The sequence below is a fragment of the Sporobolomyces koalae genome (assembly GCF_050403365.1).
Source record: "Sporobolomyces koalae JCM15063 DNA, S_koalae_JCM15063T_v1_ctg7, whole genome shotgun sequence".
Taxonomy (NCBI): Eukaryota; Fungi; Basidiomycota; class Microbotryomycetes; order Sporidiobolales; family Sporidiobolaceae; genus Sporobolomyces; species Sporobolomyces koalae.
The window spans coordinates 176,657-200,726 of NW_027481764.1; the positions used below are offsets into that span (position 1 = coordinate 176,657).

The 24,070-nt window shown below is 54.9% G+C and overlaps 12 protein-coding genes across 12 annotated transcripts; 6 read left to right on the plus strand and 6 right to left on the minus strand.

Annotated features, from left to right (window-relative positions):
- Positions 1-176: 176 nt before the first annotated feature.
- JCM15063_004088 (cysteine protease ATG4) lies at positions 177-3,649 on the minus strand (the record flags this gene model as incomplete). The annotated part of the gene is made up of 4 exons (XM_076677132.1): positions 177-584; positions 680-1,060; positions 1,142-1,578; positions 1,642-3,649. The coding sequence occupies 4 exons, from the start codon at positions 3,647-3,649 to the stop codon at positions 177-179; spliced, it is 3,234 nt and encodes a 1,077-aa protein (XP_076535651.1).
- A 736-nt stretch (positions 3,650-4,385) lies between these two features.
- On the plus strand, positions 4,386-5,496 carry JCM15063_004089 (ADP-ribosylation factor family protein; the record flags this gene model as incomplete). Its single annotated transcript, XM_076677133.1, has 7 exons — positions 4,386-4,413; positions 4,628-4,693; positions 4,777-4,867; positions 4,943-4,955; positions 5,020-5,218; positions 5,284-5,391; positions 5,456-5,496. The coding sequence occupies 7 exons, from the start codon at positions 4,386-4,388 to the stop codon at positions 5,494-5,496; spliced, it is 546 nt and encodes a 181-aa protein (XP_076535652.1).
- Positions 5,497-6,218: 722 nt separating this feature from the next.
- JCM15063_004090 (uncharacterized protein) lies at positions 6,219-6,764 on the plus strand (the record flags this gene model as incomplete). The annotated part of the gene is made up of 3 exons (XM_076677134.1): positions 6,219-6,364; positions 6,446-6,557; positions 6,651-6,764. 3 exons carry the CDS (start codon positions 6,219-6,221, stop codon positions 6,762-6,764), a joined length of 372 nt encoding a protein of 123 aa, XP_076535653.1.
- A 293-nt stretch (positions 6,765-7,057) lies between these two features.
- JCM15063_004091 (uncharacterized protein) lies at positions 7,058-8,502 on the minus strand (the record flags this gene model as incomplete). The annotated part of the gene is made up of 7 exons (XM_076677135.1): positions 7,058-7,298; positions 7,382-7,536; positions 7,618-7,691; positions 7,764-7,773; positions 7,839-8,004; positions 8,090-8,109; positions 8,182-8,502. 7 exons carry the CDS (start codon positions 8,500-8,502, stop codon positions 7,058-7,060), a joined length of 987 nt encoding a protein of 328 aa, XP_076535654.1.
- A 461-nt stretch (positions 8,503-8,963) lies between these two features.
- On the minus strand, positions 8,964-10,076 carry ARC19 (Arc19p; the record flags this gene model as incomplete). The annotated part of the gene is made up of 7 exons (XM_076677136.1): positions 8,964-8,972; positions 9,036-9,115; positions 9,175-9,185; positions 9,268-9,555; positions 9,625-9,743; positions 9,914-9,950; positions 10,048-10,076. 7 exons carry the CDS (start codon positions 10,074-10,076, stop codon positions 8,964-8,966), a joined length of 573 nt encoding a protein of 190 aa, XP_076535655.1.
- A 90-nt stretch (positions 10,077-10,166) lies between these two features.
- On the plus strand, positions 10,167-11,078 carry RPC17 (DNA-directed RNA polymerase III subunit RPC17; the record flags this gene model as incomplete). The annotated part of the gene is made up of 3 exons (XM_076677137.1): positions 10,167-10,496; positions 10,564-10,734; positions 10,803-11,078. The coding sequence occupies 3 exons, from the start codon at positions 10,167-10,169 to the stop codon at positions 11,076-11,078; spliced, it is 777 nt and encodes a 258-aa protein (XP_076535656.1).
- A 171-nt stretch (positions 11,079-11,249) lies between these two features.
- MTW1 (MIND complex subunit MTW1) lies at positions 11,250-12,405 on the plus strand (the record flags this gene model as incomplete). The annotated part of the gene is made up of 3 exons (XM_076677138.1): positions 11,250-11,537; positions 11,605-11,926; positions 12,002-12,405. The coding sequence occupies 3 exons, from the start codon at positions 11,250-11,252 to the stop codon at positions 12,403-12,405; spliced, it is 1,014 nt and encodes a 337-aa protein (XP_076535657.1).
- Positions 12,406-12,738: 333 nt separating this feature from the next.
- On the minus strand, positions 12,739-15,698 carry JCM15063_004095 (uncharacterized protein; the record flags this gene model as incomplete). Its single annotated transcript, XM_076677139.1, has 9 exons — positions 12,739-13,287; positions 13,354-13,536; positions 13,619-13,699; positions 13,900-14,223; positions 14,287-15,015; positions 15,076-15,156; positions 15,217-15,375; positions 15,447-15,509; positions 15,573-15,698. 9 exons carry the CDS (start codon positions 15,696-15,698, stop codon positions 12,739-12,741), a joined length of 2,295 nt encoding a protein of 764 aa, XP_076535658.1.
- A 903-nt stretch (positions 15,699-16,601) lies between these two features.
- On the minus strand, positions 16,602-18,200 carry RPT6 (proteasome regulatory particle base subunit RPT6; the record flags this gene model as incomplete). The annotated part of the gene is made up of 6 exons (XM_076677140.1): positions 16,602-16,655; positions 16,729-16,933; positions 17,016-17,107; positions 17,176-17,358; positions 17,427-17,830; positions 17,918-18,200. 6 exons carry the CDS (start codon positions 18,198-18,200, stop codon positions 16,602-16,604), a joined length of 1,221 nt encoding a protein of 406 aa, XP_076535659.1.
- A 169-nt stretch (positions 18,201-18,369) lies between these two features.
- Positions 18,370-20,085, plus strand: ECM14 (putative metallocarboxypeptidase; the record flags this gene model as incomplete). The annotated part of the gene is made up of 5 exons (XM_076677141.1): positions 18,370-19,179; positions 19,250-19,547; positions 19,614-19,787; positions 19,858-19,917; positions 19,988-20,085. 5 exons carry the CDS (start codon positions 18,370-18,372, stop codon positions 20,083-20,085), a joined length of 1,440 nt encoding a protein of 479 aa, XP_076535660.1.
- Positions 20,086-20,543: 458 nt separating this feature from the next.
- Positions 20,544-22,464, plus strand: MCO14 (4a-hydroxytetrahydrobiopterin dehydratase; the record flags this gene model as incomplete). Its single annotated transcript, XM_076677142.1, has 4 exons — positions 20,544-20,798; positions 20,872-21,005; positions 21,732-22,081; positions 22,151-22,464. The coding sequence occupies 4 exons, from the start codon at positions 20,544-20,546 to the stop codon at positions 22,462-22,464; spliced, it is 1,053 nt and encodes a 350-aa protein (XP_076535661.1).
- A 287-nt stretch (positions 22,465-22,751) lies between these two features.
- On the minus strand, positions 22,752-23,999 carry JCM15063_004099 (uncharacterized protein; the record flags this gene model as incomplete). Its single annotated transcript, XM_076677143.1, has 5 exons — positions 22,752-22,803; positions 22,875-23,418; positions 23,486-23,587; positions 23,667-23,831; positions 23,936-23,999. 5 exons carry the CDS (start codon positions 23,997-23,999, stop codon positions 22,752-22,754), a joined length of 927 nt encoding a protein of 308 aa, XP_076535662.1.
- Positions 24,000-24,070: the final 71 nt, after the last annotated feature.

Consider the following 24,070-nt stretch of genomic DNA (forward strand, 5'->3'; position numbering starts at 1 on the left):
GACGAGCAGCGCTCTACGGTTCTCTTCCCCTGACAGACGAATGATGAGAAGAACAAATTGGCAACAGAATAGCAACAAGGTTTTGTAACGCAGGGTCAAACGAAAACAGCAACGATCACAGGGAAGACGGAATGAGGGGAAAAGCTTTCTACATGGAAAAGAGAGTGAGGAGGTGTCTATCTAGTACCTCGAGTAGATTCGCGTGATCTGAGCGACGTGCGCGAATCGACAAAGACCGGCTCGACCTCTTCATCGTCCGAGCGGTCGTCAGGTCGCCGTTCGTGCGTCGACGTGGCAGGGCCCTCCCGATCACTGAGCGAGTTCGTGTCGCTCGCGTCGGTTGAATCAAGTTCCCACCCTTCCGGTTCAGAGAAATCACCTTGATCTTCGAGCACCGGGCCTCCCAATGCGGGATTCGTGGGCCGGTCAACGATAGAATCTTCGTCGAGTTCCGAGAACGAATCTTCTCCCGGTGATACTGACGTTGGAACGTTTGTCGCATTGAGGGCCATGGACGAAGTGCGTCTCATCCATTTCGGGGGTGCCGCCGCGATGGAGAAAATTGCGGTCGAAGACTGTCCGAGCTGCTGACGTCGGCCAAATGCCAGAAACCTTGCGATCAGTTCTCGGTTCTACTCTTCAACGAAGCACAGACCGCTGAAGAAGAAAGAAAACATACCTCTCTGACCTTGATCTTGAAGTCCTCCCAGTCCCGTTCGTCCTGTACAAGGAACCCGACCAACATGCTCGGATCGAGACTCGACAGGCTACATTTCCTGACCTTGTCGCAATGGTACGTCCGCCACGCCGAGTCGTCGTAGGCAGTCGCAAAGAACGTATCGAGCAATGCGTTCGGCTCGCCACCTTCGGTCGTACGCGACAACGGTATCCGGTTGACTAACGGCTCGAGCTCGGAAGGGAGTGCAACAGTGGATACCGCCGGTCGTGGATGATGCGGGTCGATATAGTACAAGGAGTTGGCCTGACTCCCTACAAAATAGTAGGAAGAAGAAGGCCGTCCGCCTGCAATCCCGACAGATTGAGGTATCCGAAAGATGCCCTGTTATTTTGTGCGAGTGTAGTGTTTCCAGACACGTCAGCCTCTGCGCAAAAGCAGGAGATGGTAAAGAGCAAGTCTGACCTTGATTGCTTCATGGTAGATTGGGTTGACCCCGTCGATACCAAGCCTCAGGTTGATCAGCACGAGCACTTTGGTATCCCACTTGGTGTCCTTTGTCGAAGCCGCGACCACCTCGTTCTCATACAGGGTTCCATCGACACAATTGACGACTCGCATGCCAGCCGGTTCAAACTCGTTGACGAGTTTCCGGATCGCGCCTGCTGCTGTCGAAGGCCCGAACCATTCTCCAACCGATTTGCCGAGGCGTTGACCCTCGAGTGCGAATTTGTGGATCGAGAACGGGGAAGATGCCGAGGGAGTATCGAGGAAGAGAGACAGGATCCGAGTGTACGTCGTATACAGCGGAGGCAAGGTCGTGCTGTGAGATAGCGGAGCAGCAGGTTGACCGTATGGAGAAACGATAGGAAGGGATGAAGGAGGAATTGGTCTTCTCCAATCTACAAAAATCGAATCGATGAGCATGATGGACAACTGAATGAGAATCTCGGTGTCAGGCTTACCTCGACCGAGATGAGCCGTAATGAGAGCATTCGCGAGCAGGCTCTGCCCCGTTCTGAGCATGCATCCCCAGCCAGTGTCGCTGTTCAACCCGGATTCGTCTCTCGCAGGACTCCGGCCCCCTCTTCCGATACTGATGCTCAGCGAGTTGAACATGCCTTGCATAGCTCCTTGAGCCGAGGAAGGCTGCGCTGGGGAGCACGGAATTGACGGGAAGTTCGTCCGATAGGTGAGTGCCGGACGAGAGTAAAAGTCGGCATAGAACGCGGCAGGCCACCCATTGATCGTGCTTGCTACTGGATCATCCGATGGAAACGAGCTGGGAAGCGGCGAAGATTCGCCGGACAAGTTCGTGGATACCGAGCGGAAAGAAGGAGTCGGGGAAGCGGCGCGAGGGGAAGAGTTGCGATCAGCCATTTCACGTTGACGCTTCGTGTTTGTCGCACGAGACTTGACCGGGCTCCATCTTCGCGCAGGCGCATCGTTCCTCGTCCCGTTCGCGGCAGGGATCGAGCTCGCAGATCCGCCTGTCAAACTCCGTTTGCGCTTGGAATCGATCTCGCTCGTCGTTGCCCCGTCTCGTTCTCCCAAGCTGGGTCTCCAGCCCTCGTGTTTGACACCGAGGACCCAGATGTCGTCGGGACATTTGTCAACGCTCGAGTCGGTATCAAGGAAGTACTGCACGGCCTTGTCCAGCATACGGTCGAGCGGTCCTAGTCGCGAAGATGTCGACGGGGATGTAGTCAGGCTTCCCGAAGGTGGGAGTGATAGGGAGGAAGTCGAAAGTTTCTTGGTCGGGGATGCACTGAAAGTCGACGAAGGCGTGTGCGAACTGCCTCGCGAACGCAGCAACTTCTCGGGGGATGATGACGGCGAGGAATTGGCAGAAGAGCTACCGTTATTGTGAATCATCGAGCTGAACCAACCCCCGATTTTTTGCGTCGCGGTCGTACCAGTTGGACTCGCCTGCGGTTGCGCAGATCCAGGACCGAAGAACCGACTCGTAGAGGGAGTTGCTGGATCGAATTCCGGTCGCTGGACGAGCGACGACTTGTCATTCAGAGAGCCAAACTCTTGGCTGAACTTTCTCGAATCCGATGGAGACGGAGGTTCGACCACGGTTAGAACAGGTGACTGGACCATCATGCCGTCTTCCTCCTCCTCTTCCCTCTCTTCGGCTGGTGTCCGAGACGTGTCTCCGGATATGTTTGTTTCTGTGACTCGCGCTTCCTCCTTCCCTTTGGATCCCAGCAGCCCTAATTTTGATCGAGTTTTCCGCAAACTCTGCACGAACTTGCCTCCACCTTCTCCCGAGCGAACAGAAGCTTTGCTCGAAGACGAGTTTGATAACGTCTTTGTCATGTTCTCACTCGTCGGCGCGTGATCGAGATGAGCGCTGGACCACGCTTCGTCATCGGGTCGAGTGGAATCGCTCGAAGATTTTCTCCTGCCATGTGGGCTCGACGGTTTGAGCGACGCGGCAAAGTGGAGGATCGTGGACGATGGGGACGAAGAGAGGGTCGAAGTCGAAGTGGCGGATCCTCTGCGAGTTTCCACATCGAGCGGTGGTCTCGATGAGGACGAGGACGAGGCGGTCGCAGGGCGGCCTGGAGACGGGGCTCGCGGAGATACGGGTTCCGAAGTGGGCGAGGGTGACGCGTTCAAGAGGCTGATCGAACCGACCGAGCGAGAACGGAGAGACCTCGCTAGGCGTGACGAGCCCGACTGCTTCGTTTCTTGCGAATCGGGAAGGGGTAGAAGCGACGAAGACGAGGATGCAGGGGATCTTTTGTACCATTTCGTCGATTGCGAGGAGGATTGCTCAGGAGGATGCAAGTGCTGGGGCGAGGGAGGGCGAGGCTCGACCGCAGTCAGCGGAGGATCGATGTCCGCCTCGATTGGGATCGGGATGTCAACTGGAGACGAGATCTCTCGCTCGCTCGCTGAATTCGTGTGCACGTCCGACGCCGACTCGCGCGAGGAACCTTGCGCGAGGTCGACTGCCGACATGGCGTGAGCGAGCGGTACCGAGGTGGGGCAGGATGGAACGCGCTTCCCGTCCGGCGAAGAGAGCAGCACCGCTGATGTCGACTGTCGTCCGTACACTTTCTGCTTGGGGTAGCCGTCAGGCGCCTAGGCGAAGTGTCGTTCCGGGCGTGGACCTGGATTCGGCAGCGATTCGTCAGTCAACCGGTCTATCGAGGGTCTCGGTCGTCCTCGAACTGGCGGTCAAGGCTGAGCAGCCTGAGCCCGATGCTCTAGCATCTCGTCGTAGACTGCCGCTTCGGGACTAATGGCGCCAAGGGGTCCGCTGTGCGACACGGGCCCGAGAGGTTGATGCATCTTCTCCAGCCAGATCGCTCTTTGCAAGCTCGCCACAGATAGATGTAGTACGTACAGTGAAACAAGTAGTGTCTTTGTGCTGGCTGGGTGGTCTCGAGATCGGAGCGTCGAGTGGAGGGTCGGGTGGGGAGACGAGCGCCGACTGCCGAGAGGGGCGAGAGTCGCGTCAGGCTTGCGTGGTAAACAGATTGTATGGTTGTCCTCGCTGATGACGATGGATGCGCGTCTCGAGGTCGGACACGCGTTGCGGCGACTGGAGGCAGACCCGCTCACGCTCGCCTCGCGCGTCGCCGTCGACCGTCTCTTCCTCATCCAACTTGCCTCACTCTCGTTTAGAACCAACGCGCTCGACCCGACTCGACGCACAGCTTCCTCCTACCGTCAAACCACCTCGTAGACGACCATGGGTTCGGGACTCTCGAAAGCCTTGGGCACGTGCAACCTCCTTTGATCCGCGCGCGTAACGCACGCCCTCACTCCGGCATCTCCAGCTCGAGAACTGACATCTTGCCTTTGTATATATGTACCATCTTGGCTTTTGTGCACGTTTCAATTGCGACATGACCGTTCCTCCTGTCGGGACCCGCCCCCCTTTCATCTACACCCTCGCTCGACTCGCCTTCCCCGGCGCACCCTGACGTGCAGGCAAATTGTTCGGGAACAAGGAGATGCGAATCCTCATGCTCGGACTCGACGCAGCAGGCAAGACGAGTGAGTCCAGGAGCCGCATCTATCTGCCCCGCGATCGCGCTACCTCCGTTTGCCCCTGTCTGACCTCGAGTACACCCGATCAGCGATCTTGTACAAACTCAAGCTCAATCAGAGCGTCACCACGATCCCGACCGTCGGATTCAACGTCGAAACCGTAACGTACAAGAATGTCAAGTGAGCCTTGCATTTTCCGTCTTTCTGCCCAACCCAAACTCTGACTGACGCCCGACCACCGCCTCGTCAAACCAGATTCAACGTATGGGTACGTAGCCCGGGTTTACTCATGCACTCCGAATGGAATCAACTGACGCGTGCTGGCAAAACAGGACGTAGGTGGTCAAGACAAGATCCGACCCTTGTGGCGCCACTACTACACCGGAACTCAAGGTCTCGTGTTTGTGGTGGACTCGCAAGATCGAGCAAGGATCGACGAGGCTCGGATGGAACTGCACAAGATCCTGAACGACCGAGAGATGAAAGAGTGCCTATTGCTCGTCTTTGCCAACAAGCAGGACTTGCCAGATGGTACGCCGTTTCGGTTAACTTTTGACCCCAATCGACGACAAGCTGAAACTGGCTTGATCCCACAGCGATGACCCCGACAGAAGTGACGGAAAAGCTCGGTCTCTTGCGCATGAAGGATCGATCGTGGTACTGCCACCCTTCGAATGCACTTGATGGAGACGGTCTTTTCGAGGGTCAGTCCTCTCTCCACCTGTGAGCCGTCTGCGATGGGCGAGCGAACCTGACGCGACTCTGCAGGTCTCAACTGGCTCTCGACGAGTCTGAAAGCCCAAAAGTAGTCCCGCTACTTTACAGACTCGCGCCTCCTTCCGCCGTTCCAACACGTGACGCTGAGCGTCGTCGATGTTTCTCTCTCGACTGTCGGATTCCGAGATCGATATACCCTTGTCTCTTTTTGCCAGCTCGTCGCCTTTTCTCTCGCCGTCATATCATTGTTACCCTTGACTTTGCCGTCCCTTCACCCGCTCGTCGATTCTTGAAGATGCTACTCTTCACCGTCGTCTCAAAATCCTCACGCTTATTATCGCGCTTTTCGCGTGCCTCTCTCGGTCTCGCTCGATTTTCCTTTCTGTAGTGACTGTCTCTGTCTCTCTCCCTCTTCAGCGTATTTGTGCTTGGTCCTCATTTGGAGTGTCCTCGGTATAACAGTAGAAAAACAACCCCTCTAATTACCTTTCCATTTTCCCTCTCGGTGTCACGTGTCTCCGGTAAAGTGGTTCCCCAAATAGGCTGCTCGCGCCTTGCTTTGCCAATGTCAAATCAGAGAGCGAAGTATCGAGTATCTTTGACATTGCGCGTCCCGCACGCGCGCGCGGCGACTGGCTGTTCTCTTCCTTCTCCTCCTCCTCCTCCTACCACCGACTTTGCAGCCTGCTCCGGTACCCTGTAGGTCAGCTAACTTTGCTAGTCCGCCACCTACTGACAACGATTCGTCACGGTCTAGTCTCACGAATCCAGGAAGAATCCCCTCGGCAAAACACTGCACGAACCTCGCGAAATCATGCCCGCCAAAGGCAAGTCCCCTCACCTTCCCCACAGCTCTGCCCACTATGACTCCGTTGTCTTCGATGCGGATAGAGGTACTGACTCCTCTTGGGCGTTGTCGGGGACTTCTCCGAAAGCAGCGACAGTCAAGTTGCCTCCAGCGTGCGTCATTCTCCGCCCGCCTTCCTCTTGCTGCCCTGTATCGGTCGCTCACCTGGCATTCCTCACTCTCGTCTTTGACAGTCAAGACCCGGCATGGCGCGCGTACTACCGTGAACAAAACGACAAGTTGAAAGCCGAACACCCAGGCTGGACCGGTTCTCATCGTCGTCGATTCATTCAATCGGAATGGAGGGTGAGCTTGAATAATTACCCCCCAATATCGCTCTCGAGATCCTTGTCGATTGCGAATATCGACAATAGAGCTTTCGTACCCGAATTCCCACAGAAAGCGCATGCACCTCAAATCAATCGAGCCAAGGCGCACGATGCAAAGAAGGAAATCAAACGTCATCCTTACGATGAATCCGAGTCGGAACATGACGAGATGAATCAGCGATAACCCTTTTTCGCAACCACTGCTTCGACTCGACTTCCCGCCAAACGCTTGTTCGCTTGTACACAATTTTCGCGTCGTCTGCCTCTTTAGTAAAGATGTCGCGCAGTAGTTGAATCCCGTTACTCTGTGTAATCTCACACGTCGGAATCGATCACACAGACGAGGAAGCTCTCTGCCTCGAACCTTTTCAGCGCGCACCGGCACAAGTTTACTGACGTACTGACTGATTTTTGATTCGTCACTGATGTACTTGAACAAGCTTACAAGTCACGAGACAGAAAAGAAAGACACGGCAATCACTGTCTGTATTCATGAGCTTCCTCCTTCTCGATCACTTGAAAGTATGGACTCGCAAACAAGTACCCAGCATGATCGCTACCGGCTTGTTTCGCCGTGAACAAAGCGTCTTCGTGGTGAATCTCTTTCGGCATCGTGCCCGTAGCGGCAGCAGCTGCTTCAGCGAGCAATTGAACTTGACATTGAGTCTCGAGCAGGATGTACCATGCGACTGCCGAGTCGATCGTGGTTCCGACAGTCCTGTACCAGTCACAAAGTACTTCATGTCAGGATCCAAGGGGGAGGAACAAGACTTGCATCGCGCAAGAGGGATTTCTACTGACAGGAGACCATGGTTTTGAAGGATGATTGCCTTTTTCTTCTCGAGAGTTTTCGCAATCAATTGTCCTTCTTCCGAAGACAAGACTACGCCGTCAAATTGCTTCAACAGGGCAATGTCCTGGTAGAACGAGCACGAGTCTTGCGTCGTGAACGTCAACTGCCATCATTCAGTAATTCTGTCGTCAGTGCACGGACCCAGGAATGCGCACGCCCAAAGGGCTATGGTGACGCCACTCACCGGCTTGCCAAGTGTCGAGAAAGCCTTGCCGTAGATCGAGTGAGAATGGCAGATGGCTTCAACGTCCGGGCGAGCTGTAACAGTAGGCGGACCACGAAATCGTCAGTCCTGGGATGAATATCGTGCCGTTCGAGGCTGAGACCGACCTTTGTGAATCTAGATGTAGGTTCGCAACATATTGTTCAGTAGATGCACAGTGGCGAGAGAGTGAGGAGACTTACGGAAGAATGAATCAGGAACCCAGCCTTGTTGACGATCCTTCGCCCAGGTTTGCCGCCACCAATTACCTCTCCTTCCTCGTTGACCAACAAGAGATCTGACACGGTTACGAGTTTGAATGAAAGTGCGAGCGGGTTCACCCAGAAAGTGTGGTTCCGGGCTGGATCTCTTGTTGCGGCGAAGCACAAAGTGAACGAAGATAGAGTCAGTACTGCATTGAAGAGGAGGAATTTGTGAGCCGAGTCCCTCGTACCGAACGGTCAAATGGCCAGCCTGCGTCGAAAAGCGAACAGTCAGCGTTTTGCACTCGGATAGCGGTTAAAATAAAGGAGAAAGCAAGCTCACAACATGGTGATCGTAGCCAAACTTGCCAAAGATCCTGATCGCGGCGACCAACCTCTCCTTGAGGTACTCTCGTTCCTTTTCGACCGAATCGAATTTTGGCGGCGTGATCAACTTGACGAAATCGGAATCGTTCTTGTCAAAGAACGATTCGGGATCGGCCGACTGGTGCGACTTGGTGTCGTCTGTCGGAGTCGTCGTCGTCGAGGGTTCTGAGGAAGTTCCGTTCTTTGCCTTGAGCGTCGTCGGTTCGGGTTCGCCAGGCAGCGTACCAGCTGGGAATGACGACACTGCGGTTGACTCGGAGGGTGCCGACGGAGACATGATACCTGAATGTACGTGGTGTGAGCGGTGAGGCGGATGGCGTGCTGTAGCTTTGTCAGTAGCGAAGCGAAGGGCGAGCAGCTGTAATCGAAGCGAGCCTTCAAGTGACGGTCGCGAGTGTTCAAAGGGTATGTTTGGAGGAAGAGAGAGAGGGAGCGAAAGTCGAAGCGATGTGGAGACTTCGGCATTATCGGCACAAACTCCGCCCCACATCGGTGGGGTCAGCTGTTCCCGTTTGCGCCGTCCGTGTCCGCGATTCGGTAAGACGGCCAGTGCAAACTTGGACCGCTTGAACCAGAGACCGAGATTTGGTGCAGGTCTCGGAACGAGCGTGCCCAGTGGACGCGCAGCTACTTCGTTGGACCGGGATTGCTCACTCTCGCCGCAATGCAACCGGGGGAGACAAAAGAAACGTAATTTTCTTACAGGACTACACACACGCATCCCTCTGGGCACGGCTTTTAGGCAAACTGTGAGGTTGGAAAGAGATCAGCTCGTGAGGTCTTGCGACTCGAATCGGATGGTGCACTGACGGTGGACAGATACGACTCGGCGACGATACGTGCTCGCGCGTTCATCGACAGTTTCGCTTCCGAGATTTCCTTGTCCACCACTGCACAAGATTGTCAGGAACTATGGAAGCAGAGAGGAGAGCGCAAAACGAGTTCTTACCTTCCATGAATCTAGAGAGCAACGAGAAACGGGGTGCGTCAGCGTTATTGATTACGAAGAAAGAGATATTGCGAGAGGAGAGTGAGAACTGACTCTATCACAAAGTCGACGAGTTTGTGTTTCATCATGTCCTCAACGTTGCGATTCGTGACCAAGAAGCTGATGTCGTAGCCTTTGACGGGCACTCGTCTCAGGACCACGAAGCTCTCGGCTCGCATCATCAAGAACCTCGTAAACTTGTGCGCGAGGATCTCTTCAAGTTCGTCGGCCTGCTTGATCTTGATCGACAACCGGACCGAGTTGATCGAAGGTTCGATGAGCACGCGTTCAGAGGGGTTGCGAGCAATGGTGAGCGGCGCCAGGAGGACTTCAGGCGTCGATCTGCGGACAATGCGATCGAGAGCAGGTCAGCGCGATGAGAATCAGAGGTTCAGATGGCACGAGACGTACTGCGCTTCAATCTCGGCAACATTGTGGCGCTCGGCGACCTGGGATGCGAACGGCTCAAGGGTGAGAGCGGCGGTTAGAGTTGACCGCACGCAGTTGAGATACGGTCTCAGCGTGTTGGACTGGTAGGGAATTCAGGAGGCGAGTCAGCTTGCGATGATAGCGCCAGAGAGGGAATTCAGGGATCGAGCTTGCCATGGTAGCAGAGCGATATGTTTCGGGAGTTGTCGTGGGTGGAGAGAGGACGAGCGGGCGAGCGATAGGGGCCGAATCCGGAACGCAGGCGAGTCACAATGTAGGCGGTGTTGTAGTTGCTTCTAACGAGAAACCTGGAGCAGGGTGCGAGTGTCAGTCTTGAAGAGTGCGGGCCGAGTGGTGCGGATTCGAGATGACGATGACGGGTCACAGTGCTCGAACGCAGGTCACTCCTCGCTGGACCGTGGCTCGCGAGTCATCCGCCGTGTATTGACTTGGCGCGCTCACCTTGTTCCTTGCAGAGAGACCGAGAGAAGAGACACAGTGGAGAGATCGAGAGCAGCCTGCGCATGCGAAGCGCATGTGCTCGCCGTCACCAACGCGCTCTCTCTTCATCACAAGCTCTCGGATCATGGAGGCAAGCTCAGACCGTTCAATCAGCGCGCGAAGAGATCAATCTGACCCTCTCGACTGGACAGACTCTCAACGAGCGAGCCGGCTTCCTCTCCAACCTCGAGGTGCTGCTCCTGTTGCGCACCCAGCGCGCATCGACTGATCAAAAGCTCAAGCTCTTGAACGAGCGCAAACAAGCGAACCGTTCGGGCACGATGGGAGACAGTCTCGACTTTACTGAAAAGGATCGCATCAAGCCTCAAGACTTGCAGACCGTCACCTTTGAGGTCCGAGAATGATTTGCTGTCTTCTCCCAAGGAACTTGTGTGTGCTGACGCCGTCGACCATTGGCAGGCGATCAAGTACTTGGAAGAACCGGTGCATCCGACTACCAGGCAAACCGAACAGTCGGTCACCCGTCTGCTCGATCAGCTCGAGCAGGAGCCCAAGTACCACCAGCTGACAAAAGCGGAACGGCTGTCCCTCGTCAACTCGGCTCCGACGACTCTCGTCGAGCTACATGTCGTGAGTATCTGTCTCTGCGGTCCGTGTCTCCTGTTTGCGGGCACTCACACAGATGCTCGACCCCGCAGTGCATCGAGGATGTCGCCGAGCGATTCCCGGAAGAGTCTGAGCAACTCGAACTGATTCAACTCGTGCGAGATCACCTCGACAACTCGCCGCACCCTGAAACCACGACTGCGACGCGCGATTACCGCCAGGAAGAGATTCTCGAGCCCGACACGATGGTCGAAGACGAGCCACAAGACGAGTACTACCAGGACGACGGCTTTGTCGACGAGTCAGGCCGGCGAGGAGCAGGAGAAGGCGAGGAGCGAGATCTCGACGAGGACAAGGAAGAGATCTAGCGCTACTTTCCTTGGGTCTTGGACTGTGAATTGTTGTTGTAACTCTAGTCGATGCACGCATACTCGTTTCCACGCCGATTTCTGAGTCCAGTAGAGGCGAGTATATGCAGAAGCCGAGGACGCGACGACCAGGGGGTTTTGTTGTTTTCGGTCTCGGGTCCATCGCTCTACATGCTAGGCGCCATGGCAAACGCGTCTCCACCGAAGCAGCAGGCCACAAAGTCGATCAAGTCGCTCATCCTGAGTGAACATTTCCGATTCGCGCCCGAATCGTTCGCCAAGTCGTGTTTCGACATCGCGAACAAGTGTCTCTACGTCGCGAGCGGATTTCTCGAGGACGAACTGCTCGGTCTACTCAAGCTACAACAGCAACAACAACAGCAACAAGCGGGAGATGGAGCTGAGCAACAGCAACTCAGTCAGGAAGAGTTCGATCAACAACATGACGAGATTCAGCGGGTCAGTTGGGCTGCTCGGTTCGTAGACTCGAACCGATCGAGCTGACGTTGGGAGAATGTGTATGCAGGGCTGCTACCGACTCGAGACTCTGCTCGAGCAAGAGATCGACAAGCGGTTCGACTTGTTCGAGATCTTCATGCTCCGCAATACGTTCAACTTTCAAGACCACCTCATTCCATACTTCTCCCTGCCCCATCAAGCCCACCTCGACCCGACCCTCGCCGGAACGGACCAGCAGGCAATCGATGAATACGAACAAGAGCTGCGATTGTTCCAACTCGAGACGGCCAAGCAACGACAGCTCAAAGCAGTCGAGTTGTTCCTGAGAGAGAAGGAACTCAAACTCGACTCGGTCAAGGAAGAGATTGGGTGGCTCGGGTTTGGAGGAGGTACGCCGCGAAATCTCTCTTTCGGATATGCTTGGACATCATTGACTCGTTTTACTGGCCCTCCCTCGCTCGCAGAACGAAATCCTCTCGATCAACGGAGCTCGACGCTTGCTCCTGCACTCACCGCCCTGTCAGCAGCTCTCGAAACTTTCCTCGCCACCCCTTCTCCGTCTCTATTGCCCGCCTCGTCGTCCTCTAAACGGCAACGAAGTCCTTTTCAAATCGAAAGCGGTTCCGACGACGACGATGCGAGGGAGGCAGTCGGAGCCTGGAACGCGAGTCGAACGAGTTTCGTCAATTGGGTCGCGTCGAAACAATCCGTCTCGACTGGGATCGAGGCGACAACAAGCACTGCCGCACCCGGGAAATCACAGAGCAATAGAAGAATAGCGAGCGAAGCAGAAGAGCGAGTTGGCTCGAAACAGGATGCAAAGGTATGTGAGGACAACGCCCCTTGCGAGACTCGTATCGATGACTGAAACTATGCTCGTTCGCTCTCTTTGCTCTATTGCCCTGAAACAGGACCTGGTCAGCAGACTGAATCGATGAGCGCTGGCTCCGCAGCTATCCCGGCACTGATCCTGTTTGCCCTTGAATTTTCGTCGCTGCTGTTGTATCCACCATTTATACGATCTCTCTCTTTCCCTGCGCTGTTGTCTTTATCCTGTTGTTCATTCTACTCTCTCTCCGGCTCTTCGATGTGACGGCCAATATGCAGCGCTTACAGAATCTGCAAAAGGCCGGATAACAGAAAGAGAAGAGATGGCTCAGAAATTTAGGAAACAAACGAGAACAGAGGAGACATTGCCAGTCTAATGGGGATTCTGTAGGTAACGACTTGCACTCGGAGGATGCTGAGCGTAAGTGTCGTCTCGCTTTCTCTTCGGCTTCCAAGAGCCTTTCGCCAAAAGAGGCGGAGGTCCAGATTGGGGTCCGCGAGTCGGAAGTCCGCCTCCGGAGCTTGCCAGATTGGGGTCATCAGCAGAAGCGCTGATCGTCACAGGCGTCCGGACCTGTGGCCGCTGACCGGTCGGACGCGGGACCGGTGTGAAGTGATTGGGCGCGGAAGCTGAAGCTCCTCCGGGAAGCTGCGCAACTTGATTCGGGTCGGCGTGGGACAGATGGTTGGAATAAGACGCAAAAGGAGCATCTTCGCCATATGGAGTCTGGGGGTTGAGGTTGTTGGATACGAAAGCAGGTTGGAAACCGCCGTAATGCGTTCCCGACGGAACGTGCGGAGTAGGCATTGTGTACTCCCAGCCGTGCGGAGCGCCGCTTTGGCTGCCGTTTGGCCCCATCGGATAAGCTTGAGCGAGTGGATATGCAGCATGTGACGAGCCTGGGTCGTGCCATTGGGATACCTGAGGGGTTCCACGGTAAGTCAGTTTGAATCAAGATCGGAGGAGTCCTGTTTGGGCTTCGCTCACATTGTGCAACCCAATGTTGGGGTCAGGACAGCTGTCGTGGTAGCCATACGCTGAGTTCTCGTAAGGGTTCGTGCCGAGAGCTCCGAGGAGGTCAGAATTTGTGCCGGGAGATCCGGGAAAGGAAGCGTTCGCCACATTCGGATTCGAGAAGACAGCAGTTTGGGACTGCATCGCGTGATGTTGCTATTGTGGTAGTCCGGCGATACGTAATACAAGATCAAAAGCTGCCCGCTACCGCTCCTCATTCATGCAAAGGCGAACGCACCTGACCGTATTCAACACCGTCAAAATTGCGGTTGCTTGGCTCCCCAGAGGAACCTACGCCGTAAGCAGAGTGGTGGAGTCTCTGCCGTATGTTCCGAAGATCAGCGAGCGAAACGAGAGAGGATGACTTGCTCGGACAGAGATCGACCGAACCAAGCTTTCGTCGGTAATCCTGCTGGTGCCAGATGCGATTGCCACAATCGTCTCAACTTTGGGCTAGATCTCCGCTTGGTCTGCGTCAGCGTCCGAAAATGTCAGGCCCGGTACATAACGTCGACTAACGCGAAGATTCCAAATGGCGTTCAAAGTTGTCGGTAGTCGGTGACCACGTTTGCTGCGGGCAGTATTTGTATCCGCTTGGTTCATCATCTTCAGCTTTTTATTCATATAGTGCAGAACTGCGACAGATTGGCGAGGTGTCGTGTTGTTCCAGCTGAATACCTTGCGCAGGTGACTCTTCCAACCTCTCATTTTAGTCGAATCCTTCCCGATCAGGCTGCCAACTTGGTTGCACTTCTCTCGGAACACATCCGCTGGGATTGGAGTCGTCCAGATTTGCTCGGTTTGGAGCGGCCGTACGACTTCGAACATGTGATCGATATCTGGCTAGACTCGGTATTCTGGTGTCAGTGTCGGCGGCGCGCAGGGCGGTCCAGCTTCACGACTTACCTTGTAAGGTCCATGTGGGACAACCGTTTCTGTTATGGATCTTTCAAGGAGCGCCTGGACGGCCAACCGAGCCTCGTGCGTCAAGGTGTCCCATGCATATTCCAAGAGCAGGCGGAGCTCGGACGTCAGATCCTTCTCAGGATACCGTTGCCAGAGATCCGCTAGCTTTTGCAGAGCCTCATCTCTCTGGTGCCACTCATTTCGTTCGTCATGCGAGTCAGGTAGTCTCGAAGTGGGCGCCCGAGAGTGCGAAGCAGAAGGACTGCGACCTCGATTTTCGTCAGAAAGCCTCGCGGAGTGAAGCAGAGGACCAGGTTGGGGCATGAGAGTCGGAACGGGGCTTGTCAGATTGGAGAAACAAGCAGGACCGTTGTTCCAGACCTGAGGCCGCTGACCGGGCTGATGCAGGTCTGACGCGGAAGGATTGGAGTTGGAAGCTAAAGCTTCGCGGTGAAGCTGCTCAACTTGATTCGGGTCGGAAGGAAATAGTTGGTTGGAATAAGACGCAAGATGAGCATCTTCGTGGTATGAAGTCTGTCGGTTGAGGTTGTTGGATGCGAAAGCAGGCTGGAGACCGCCGTGATACGTTCCCGACGGAACGTGCCCAGTAGGCATTGCGTTCTCCCGGCCTTGCGACGCGACGCCTGGGATGTTGTTTGCCCCCATCAGAAAAGCTTGTGAGGGTGAATCTGCAGCATGTGGCAAGTTTGAATCGTGCCATTGGAATTCCTGAGGGGTTCACGATAGATCAATTTGAATGATGATCGGAGAAATCGTATTTGAGCTCACATTGTGCAATCCGATGTCAGCGCCTGAGTGATAGTCGGGATAGCCATATTGCTCGGCATGTGACAAGTATGAGTTGTGCTGCTAAGTGGTTCCACGACGAGTCAGTTCGGATAAAATCAGAGGAATCCTGTTCGGGCTCACCATCATGGCGCCGGAGCTGTCATGGTGGTGGTGACCATATGGCGGATACCCGTTAGGGGGTACCAAGTTCAGGCCGAGACCGCCATGGGAGTAAGCGTTCGTCGGAACCGAGGAGACATCTTGTTCTTCTTCGGTTTTTGCCAGATGTTGAAGTAATATCTGCCATGTGTCTCGAACATCAGTAAGCGAAACAAGGAAGGATGACTCGCTCGAACAGATATCAACCGAACCTCGCGTTCGCTATCATCCCCGCCGGTGCCGCCTGCGATTTTCAAAATCTCCTCAACTGTAGGCTAAATCCCGCTTCATTCGCATCAGCGTCCGCATGTCAAGCCCGAAACGCAATAACGACTAACGTGCAAGTCCCACACGGCCTTCAGATCTTCCGGGTCTCGGTGACCACGAAGGTCAGTTCCAGCATGTTGATTCTTGTACTCCATGATTTGCAGCTGTTGTTCCATATAATGCAGGACTTTGACCATTTGGCGAGGTTTTCTTGCGTTCCACTTGAATTGCTCTTTTAGCCCTCGCATCCACTTTCTGTATTCTCCGTTAGAAGTCCCGACCAGGCGGCCGACTCTCTGGCACTTCGCGCTGAACAGCTCTTTTGGGATTTGAGTCGTCCAGTCATGATCAGGTTGAAGCGCCTGTGCGGTCGTGAGCACATCGTACAAGTCTGGCTGGACTCAGAGGCAGGATGTCAGTGGTTGTTCCCCAAGTTGGACCGCAGATACGACCGACCTGAAACCCATTGTTCTGATCCGCACTGAGCGCCTTGTCAACGAGCGCTCTGACGGCTCGCTGAGCGTCCGGAGTCAATGTGTCCCATGCAGCGTGCAAAAGCGTTCTGAGATAGTAAGCCAGTCTGTATTCGCGCGAGTTCTTCGTCCAGCGCTCGCTTAAATTCGACAGGAGCACCGACATACCCTCCCATGTGGGCGTCGGATCGCTCGATTGATTTGTCGTGTTCATGAAAACCTGTTGTCGTTGGGGTCAGAAGCTGTAGAGCGGGAAGCAAGAGCAGATCCCAGCTTCCGGACAGGCCCCATTCGGGTTTACCGCGGATCCGGAGTGTCGCTCGGAAGGTACGCTATTACTCGGAGGTACACTCGGAACATCCGAGAGGTAGCGGCAACGGCTGTATCACTCGAAAAGCGTGTCAATCGAGAGCTTGGACTGGAAACAGCGCGTAGCCCGAATTGGGTGCGATGGATCAGGCTGTCTCCTGCTAGTTGCTGTACTCGGTTATTCAGTCAGGACGTTCGCACCACTTGTAGAGTACCACAGAGGACCACGTCGATTGTAGAAGATTGCGTTTGATTGCGATAACATGTCGCAGGAAAAGTGCTTGCTCGCTACGGACCCAATACTCTGGCTTTGATTCACTAGTTGAAGAGCTTGGTGGAGGACATGTTGCCTTCGCTCGCTTTCCTCAAGACCTGATCATCATAAATATTATCAGCCTAGTCCCAAAAGACCGGAAGCAAGAATAGCGAGACGAGCGAGACTGACCTTGGCGACTGCCAATTCAAAGTCCTCCTGCGTGACGTGTTGCCTCCTCTCCCTCAAAGCGTACATTCCCGCTTCGGTACAGATACCCCTCACTTCGGCTCCAGAACAGTTGCCCATCTTTTCTGCCAAACTTCGTAGGTTGATACCACGCTGCAGCGACATCTTGCGCGAGTGAATGCGAAGGATCGAGACCCTCGCTTCCGGTCTGTCGAGCGGGAACGTACGAGACAGGAAACAGGTCAGTTCGGTCACGAACCTGAAGGCGAAGGTCAAAGAAGCGCTTTTACCCTGGAGGAGGGAATTCAATCTTGCGATCTATCCGACCAGGTCGCAACAATGCCGAGTCGAGGATATCAATGCGGTTCGTTGCCATGATGACCTATCGAATGGACCGAGAAAGTCAGCCTCTTCTCTGGAGGAATCCAACGGGGATAGATTTCGACTCGCCTTGATGTTCTTGGTCGCTTCGAAACCGTCGAGCTGATTCAACAGCTCCAACATGGTGCGTTGAACTTCGGAATCACCGCCTCCGGAACCCGAACCTCCGCGCGACGAGCCGATCGAATCGATTTCGTCCATGAAGATGATTGACGGGGCATGCTCTCGTGCCATGACGAACAGCTCGCGGACCTATGCGAATTCAGAAGAGCGTCAGTTTGAGCGAAAGGCAAAATTGGGATGTGCAACGGTGAACGCACCATTCGGGAACCCTCTCCGATGTATTTCTGCACCAACTCTGAACCCGACACCCGAATGAAGCGGCAGTCGGTGTGGTGGGCGACGGCACGTGCGAGCAAGGTCTTTCCGGTTCCGGGCGGACCGTACAGGAGGACACCTTTGGGTTGAGCAATACCGAGGGCATCGAACAGTTCGGGGTGCTTGACGGGCAGTTCGATCACCTCCTTGATCTCCTTGATCTGCTGCTCGAGTCCTCCGACCATCTCGTACGTCGAGTCGGGCACTTTCTCGACCATCATGAGCGCGACGAGCGGGTCTTGCTTTGTCGGCAGGATCGAGTGCAACTGGTAAGAGTCGGATCGGAGCGCAACACGCAGGTTCGGAGTCAACTGTGAGAGCTGGATCGAGGGGGCAAAGTCGACGACTGCGGTCCAGGTTGCGGTTCAGAGGGAGAGGGTCAACGTCAGCGGTTCGCACGGGCGGCTGCGACTCGGCGCTGGGTAGGACTGACCGTATTTGCCTTCAGGTTGGACCTTGACGAGCACCTTCTTCTTGCCCATGACCTTGACAACCTCGCCGACGTAGCTGCCAGGTTCCTGCAAGAGTTGGAGCTCTTCCCGCAAGAGGCGGACGCGCGCGTTGAGGGCATTGCGTTGGGCTTCGAGTCGACGCAGGTTCTGGGTGCGCGAGTGGATCAAGTGCTCGGCTTGTTCGATCTTGGAGGTGAAGTAAGTCGTCAGCCCTTTCGAAGGCACTTCGCTCGCTGGGAGCACCGTCGACGGAAGAGACGGCATGGTTCTATCGAGCTGTGCTTGTCCCGGGCAAGCGAATCGAGAGCGCGAGCTGGTCGGAAGAGTAGAGAGAGAGTGCGAGAGGCGGTCACCGTCGTCGCTGTTCGACGACGTCAAGCGGATCCGGCCCGCTCTCGCTCCGCCCTTCCTCGCAGCCTCTCGCTCGATACAGATGCTTGTGCCAATACAGCTCGTACTCCTGCTACCCTTCGCCCTCGCGACGAACCCTCAAATCCACTTCGGAACTGCTTCTTCAAACTCGGATTCGGTCCACAGGCTGTCGTTCGCGTCAAGAGCTGCCCTCGAAGCAGCCAGGGACCGGCTCGAAGCTCTCGAGGTCGATGTGTGGCGCGCAGGCTATGATCAGCAGTCCCGGGCATGGCAACTCGTCGCCCCACTCGGTTCCTCTCCCCTGCTACCGTCTGCCCTGGACGCGCACGCACAGATGCTCATTCCTTCAATATCCGGACTGCTGGCTCAACCAGCCTACGACGCGTTGCAGCTTGCAGCCCTCTCGAATGCTTCGATTCGCGCTCGATCCGCCTTGGATTCTTCCGCGAGCGCCATTCACGACACGTACCACCCGTTCGACAATCTGCAGACCCTCATGACCGAGTTTGAGCAGAGATGGGGAAATGAGTGGATCACAAGAGACAGTATCGGCAAGAGTTGGCAAGGCAACGACTTGACCGTAGTCACGCTCTCGCATCGTTCGACTCATTCTCCCTCGACAGTGGACGCTGATAGCGACGATGGAGATGACGAGGAACTCGGGCTAGCAACCAGCAAGAAGAGGAAGAAGCCGTCGCGGGACAGAGGAAAGATCGGAATCGTCGTTTACGGAGCCCAACACGCTCGAGAGTGGATCTCGACTTCGACCATCGTCTACATGATGCACAACCTTCTCTTGCACCGAGAGCAGGATCCGCTTGTGCGTCAGCTACTGGATCGAGTCGAGTTCAGTTTCGTCCCAGTCGTCAACGTGAGTCTCTGTGCTTTATTGCCTGATTGTGAATACCCTCGATGCTCAATCGCACCTGTTGTATCCCTAGCCTGACGGTTACAAGTATACCTGGGAGTCGCCTTCGAACCGATTGTGGCGCAAATCTCGCCAGCCTGTCTCGCCCGATTGTGTTGGCATCGACCTGAACCGGAACTGGAACTACTCGTTCCCTCAACCATCCGCGGTTGGCTGTTCCGACTCGTTCCCAGGATCGGAACCCTTTGAATCGATCGAACTGCAGCGCTTGAGCGACTGGCTCATCCGCAAGAGTTCGAGAGATTCACAAATTCGCGAGGGATCTGCTCGGGTTCGAGCCGTGCTCGATCTCCACAGCTTTGGAGAAATGTGTCCGTACCTTTACTTCTCTCCCAGTTTTGAACGGCCGCAGATTGACGTTGCTGTCCCCCGAGCAGTGTTGTACCCTTTCTCGTCCGATTGCTCGCAACCTCCACCAAACGCCGAAAACCTGTTGGAATCGTTATTGTCGGCCTCGAAGGCACTCAAGAGTGTGCATGGACGATCTTGGCAAGTCGGCGAAAGTTGTCAAGTCGGGATCCGAGGCGGTGGAGAAGGACTCGATTGGGCTTGTAAGTACACAAGCGAAAGTCTGCACGTACTACTGTCACTTGCATACTGATTCTGCTGCCGGGACAATAGACGAGAGAGCAGGAATCCCTTGGTCGTTCACCGCTCAGTTGCGAGACAGTGGGATCTACGGTGAGCCCCTCCCTGCTGATTCACTGTATGTATTGCAGCACTAAAGTCGACAATGGACATGTTGCGACAGGGTTCTTGCTTCCGCCCAGTCAGATCCGACCGTCGGGAGAAGAGTTTTACGCCGCTCTCAAACAGCTTGCAAAGTTCATTGTCGAGGTACGGACATGATCCTTCTCCATCCATGCATCAGAGAGGCGGCGGATTCGCTGACTCCAGTCTCCAATGTGATTACAGAAGGAAAGGGTTTAAGGGCTTGAGTCCTGCTTGATCGCTGTATTCTCTTTGTTGTTTTCGTTGCGTCGCTGGTCGAGCGTTCGACGATACCTTTTACTGTATATGATCACCACGTAGTACCTTTGGGTTGTGCCATGCTGGAGTCAGATCGCTTGACATGGCGATTCTCAAAGGGGAAAGAGGTTGCAGGTTATGATTGCAGTAATGGCTGCATGCGAGCTTTGCTGGTATTCCACGCGCATCACTCTCAATCTGCTCAGCTGAAGTAAAGCAACGTATGCAATAGATTGCATTTTCTCGAAAACATCCTCAGCGGCGAGTCGATTCTGACAGGGGTTCTGATTCTTGCGACGTAACTCCTCTCTTCTCGCTTCAAATCCGATCTCCCGACCATGAGCCGGCCCATGCCTTTGAAACGGCTCTTGAGTTCCTCTCGAAGCCTTCAAGCACCTTCAAACGCGGTTCTTCGACGCACGCAAGCCAACCCGAGTGACATCGAATCGCTCGCTCGCCAATCGGGCTGGATCGTTTCGACTGATACAACACTCGAAGGACCTCGCTCAATCACACGAAGATACGATTTCAAGGATTTTGGACAGGCATGGGGATTCATGAGCAGAGTCGCATTGCAAGCAGAGAAATTGAATGTAAGTTGCTCTTCTCTTCTGGCTGTACAGACTCGTTGCAGTACAAGTTGACAGAATCGTTGCGACCAAATAGCATCATCCGGAATGGAAGAACGTGTACAATCGAGTCGAAATCAAGTTGACCACGCATGACGAAGGCAATACCTTGTCTGCGTTGGACGTCAAACTCGCGGAACGCATCTCGGCTGTTGCAGAAGACTACAAAGTGTGATCATCGTTCGGCTGGAGGCGGCTAAGGGGGTCGGTCCGCTCGGATCCCAACCATCTGGGTGAGCGATTCCTTCCGATTCTTCCCACTGCAACTTGGGCTAAAAGGACATCTTCCATCGCCCAGTTTTACCGAGGCTTCGCTATACAAGATTATCAAGAATCTCCGGACCGACCAGCACGACGGGAGGTCTGCAAGTCTCGCAATTTTCTTGCTCTCGAAGGAATTTGGCAACAAGCTCTGCAGCCTTCCACCATTACTTGACGCATTGCGCAAACACGCTGAAGTACCGAACAAGCATATTGTAGCAAGTCAAGTCAATCTATAGAGGAGAGCGATACAAGCTGTAATGGGGAATATCGGGTCCATGCACGCAATTCCACTAGACTCCTATTTTATCTCGACGCTCGGCGTTACATACTGTAGTACTGCTCTGCGAGATCGGAAGCTGCGCTCGAGTCAACAGTACAGAGTTTCACCCGGTAACCGGGCAGGTTCGGCGAATGCGCCTTCTTTTCTGCGGCCCCCACTGACCGTGACGTAACGGGTTATTTCGTCAGCGAAGCGCGTGAGCACTTTCGCCCTTCCTGCTGGAGCTCTCTCTTCTTTCCATCTCACAGTACTTCACAAGAACAACCTCGAACCATGTAAGGCACTCCTCACTACGCTATCCATAGCTAGACCCGCGAGCTAATCTCGGCATTGTATGTATTGCGCTGGAACAGGTCTGACTCTGCCGCTCACCACCACCAACCCTACAAAACCGAGGTCGTCTCGGACTCGACTTCGAGCGACACTCACACCCCTGCCTCCCTCGGTGGTGCCGCCCCTACCTCGACCGTTACTCCCGAAACTTCGTCGACTTCGGCTCCTCCCCAATCGACCGTCCAACCCTCTACTACTGCCTCGTCGGCTTCGACCCACGAGCCTTCGACCACGAGTTCGACTTCGGCTTCGTCGACGGCCACTCCGGCTGCCAAGAACCCCGCTGACGCCGCCGAAAAGACCGCTGATGCCGAAAGCGAGAACACTGGAGCTTCGGCGCAAACGCAGTACCCTGAGCAGATGCATGCAGGTTCGTCCTACAAGTGCCTCGGCGGATAGACGCTTGTCGAGTATACTGACTCCGATCAATTCTCTATAGGCAAAGCTGGACTCGGACCTCACTACAAGGACGGTTCGGGACTCGCCGACCAGGTCAAGGCAAAGGGCGAAATCCTCAAGGGCAAGTTGACCCACAACCCGGAACTCGTCGAACAAGGTCACTTGCGCGAATCGGGAGCGCTCGCCGCCCAAGCGCGCAAGGCCGAGATCCAAGACGATTCGGACTCGCCATTCGCTCGTCCCGATGATGGCGAAACCGACAAGAAGCCCGAGAACCCCAAGGCCGAGGATGTCAAGGAGACTGGACACGAAGCGCGAAACGCTGCTGCAACTTCGGGCACCAAGGAGATCTAATCCAATAGTCCCTGCACCCTCGAACGATATCCGTAGACGCTGTATATAACCACTACAATTCAGTTCATAACATTCCCATGCACGAACACTTGACTATAGGCCCGCTCGAGCCCTTTCTCTTGTTTCCTCTCGAATTCGAGTTCACACAATTGAAGCCGAGGCCTGGGAGATAAAGTGAAACTTGAGACTGGGCTCTTCTCGAACAAGGGGCAGGACGGGATTTCGGTTTTTGCACTACGGTATTTGGTTTCTATTTGCAGCTATACTTTTACTCGAGAACTATCACTTTAGAGATCCTCAGGCAGGTCGGGGTTCTTGTAGTCGACGCACATGTGCTCGCTGGAGAAGAGAGATGCGTCAATCGCGCAGGTTCATTCGCTTTTACCCGGAAACTCTGTAGGAATACTCACTCGTAGGCGCGGAAGTGGATCTTGCGGCCAACCTGTTCAATCTCGTCGACTTCTTCTTGGGTCAAGTCTGGCAGTTCCTGCACTTGGGCGAGCTTCTTGATGCGTCCTTCGTTTCCGGACGCGGTCACGGCGACAACTCCCTTGGCTCGGGTCCACAGCAAGAGAGCGGCGGCCGCGTCAACGTCCTTGCCAGTCTCCTTCGAGAGACGTTGAGCGATACGCTCGAGAATAGGCTTGATCGGTCCTCCCGTCTTGTGGCGAAGGAGAGGCGAGAGAGGGCCATAAGACTCGGTGACGATGCCGTGCTCTTGCTGGATCTTGAGAACCGGGTCGAGCGAAGTGAGGACGTAAGGGTGGTACTCGAGCTGGTTCACGACGGGCTTGTACTTGGCTTGCGGGAGGAGCTCGTCAAAGTCCTGAGGGCGGAAGTTGGACACGCCGAGCGAGGCGGTCAACTCGCCCTTGTCTTTCATGTCCTCGAGAATCTTCCAGAACTCGACAAGCTTGCCCTTGGGCGGCACGAAGGGGTTGTGGATAAGGATGACTGGGAGTTGAATCGCTCTCGATCAATACCTAAGCGAAGCCACGGTATGTAGACGGGCAGGGCTCACGGTCAGGCTGGGTGCCGAGCTTCTCAATCGACTCTTTCACGTTTGCGCGGAGGTCCTCCAGTGCGACTCCCTTGGCTTTCGGGTCTCCCTTCTCGGTCGAGACTGCGACAGACCGGAGAAGAAGCGAGCGATCGTGAGTTTCGAATAGAGGTGTTCGTTTGGGTCTGCAACAGCTTCTCACTCTTGGTGGTCAAGTACACGCTCTTCCTGTCGACACCAGACTCTGCGATGCATTCGCCCGTCTCCTTCTCGTTTTCGTAACCCTGTGCAGTGTCGACCGCGAGGAGACCGGCGTTGAGTGCGATTCGTCCCGACTCAACAGCGGTCTTCTTGGCATCTCCGGTACCTGTTGAGGGTCGAAATATCAATGAGGCTGCTCTGCGAGGGAAAGGCACGCGATGGATCTTCAAGGCCGAAAGGAGAACATCTTGGCAACTCGAGCCCACTCACCGTTACCCCAGAAGATGGATGGGATCTTGGTGCCGTCGAGCAAGTCAAAAGTAGGTCCAGCCATGTTGATTGTAGTGAAGATGAATGAGTGAGTAAGACTGGGAGAAGGTTCTAACACGTCGACTATATACGCGC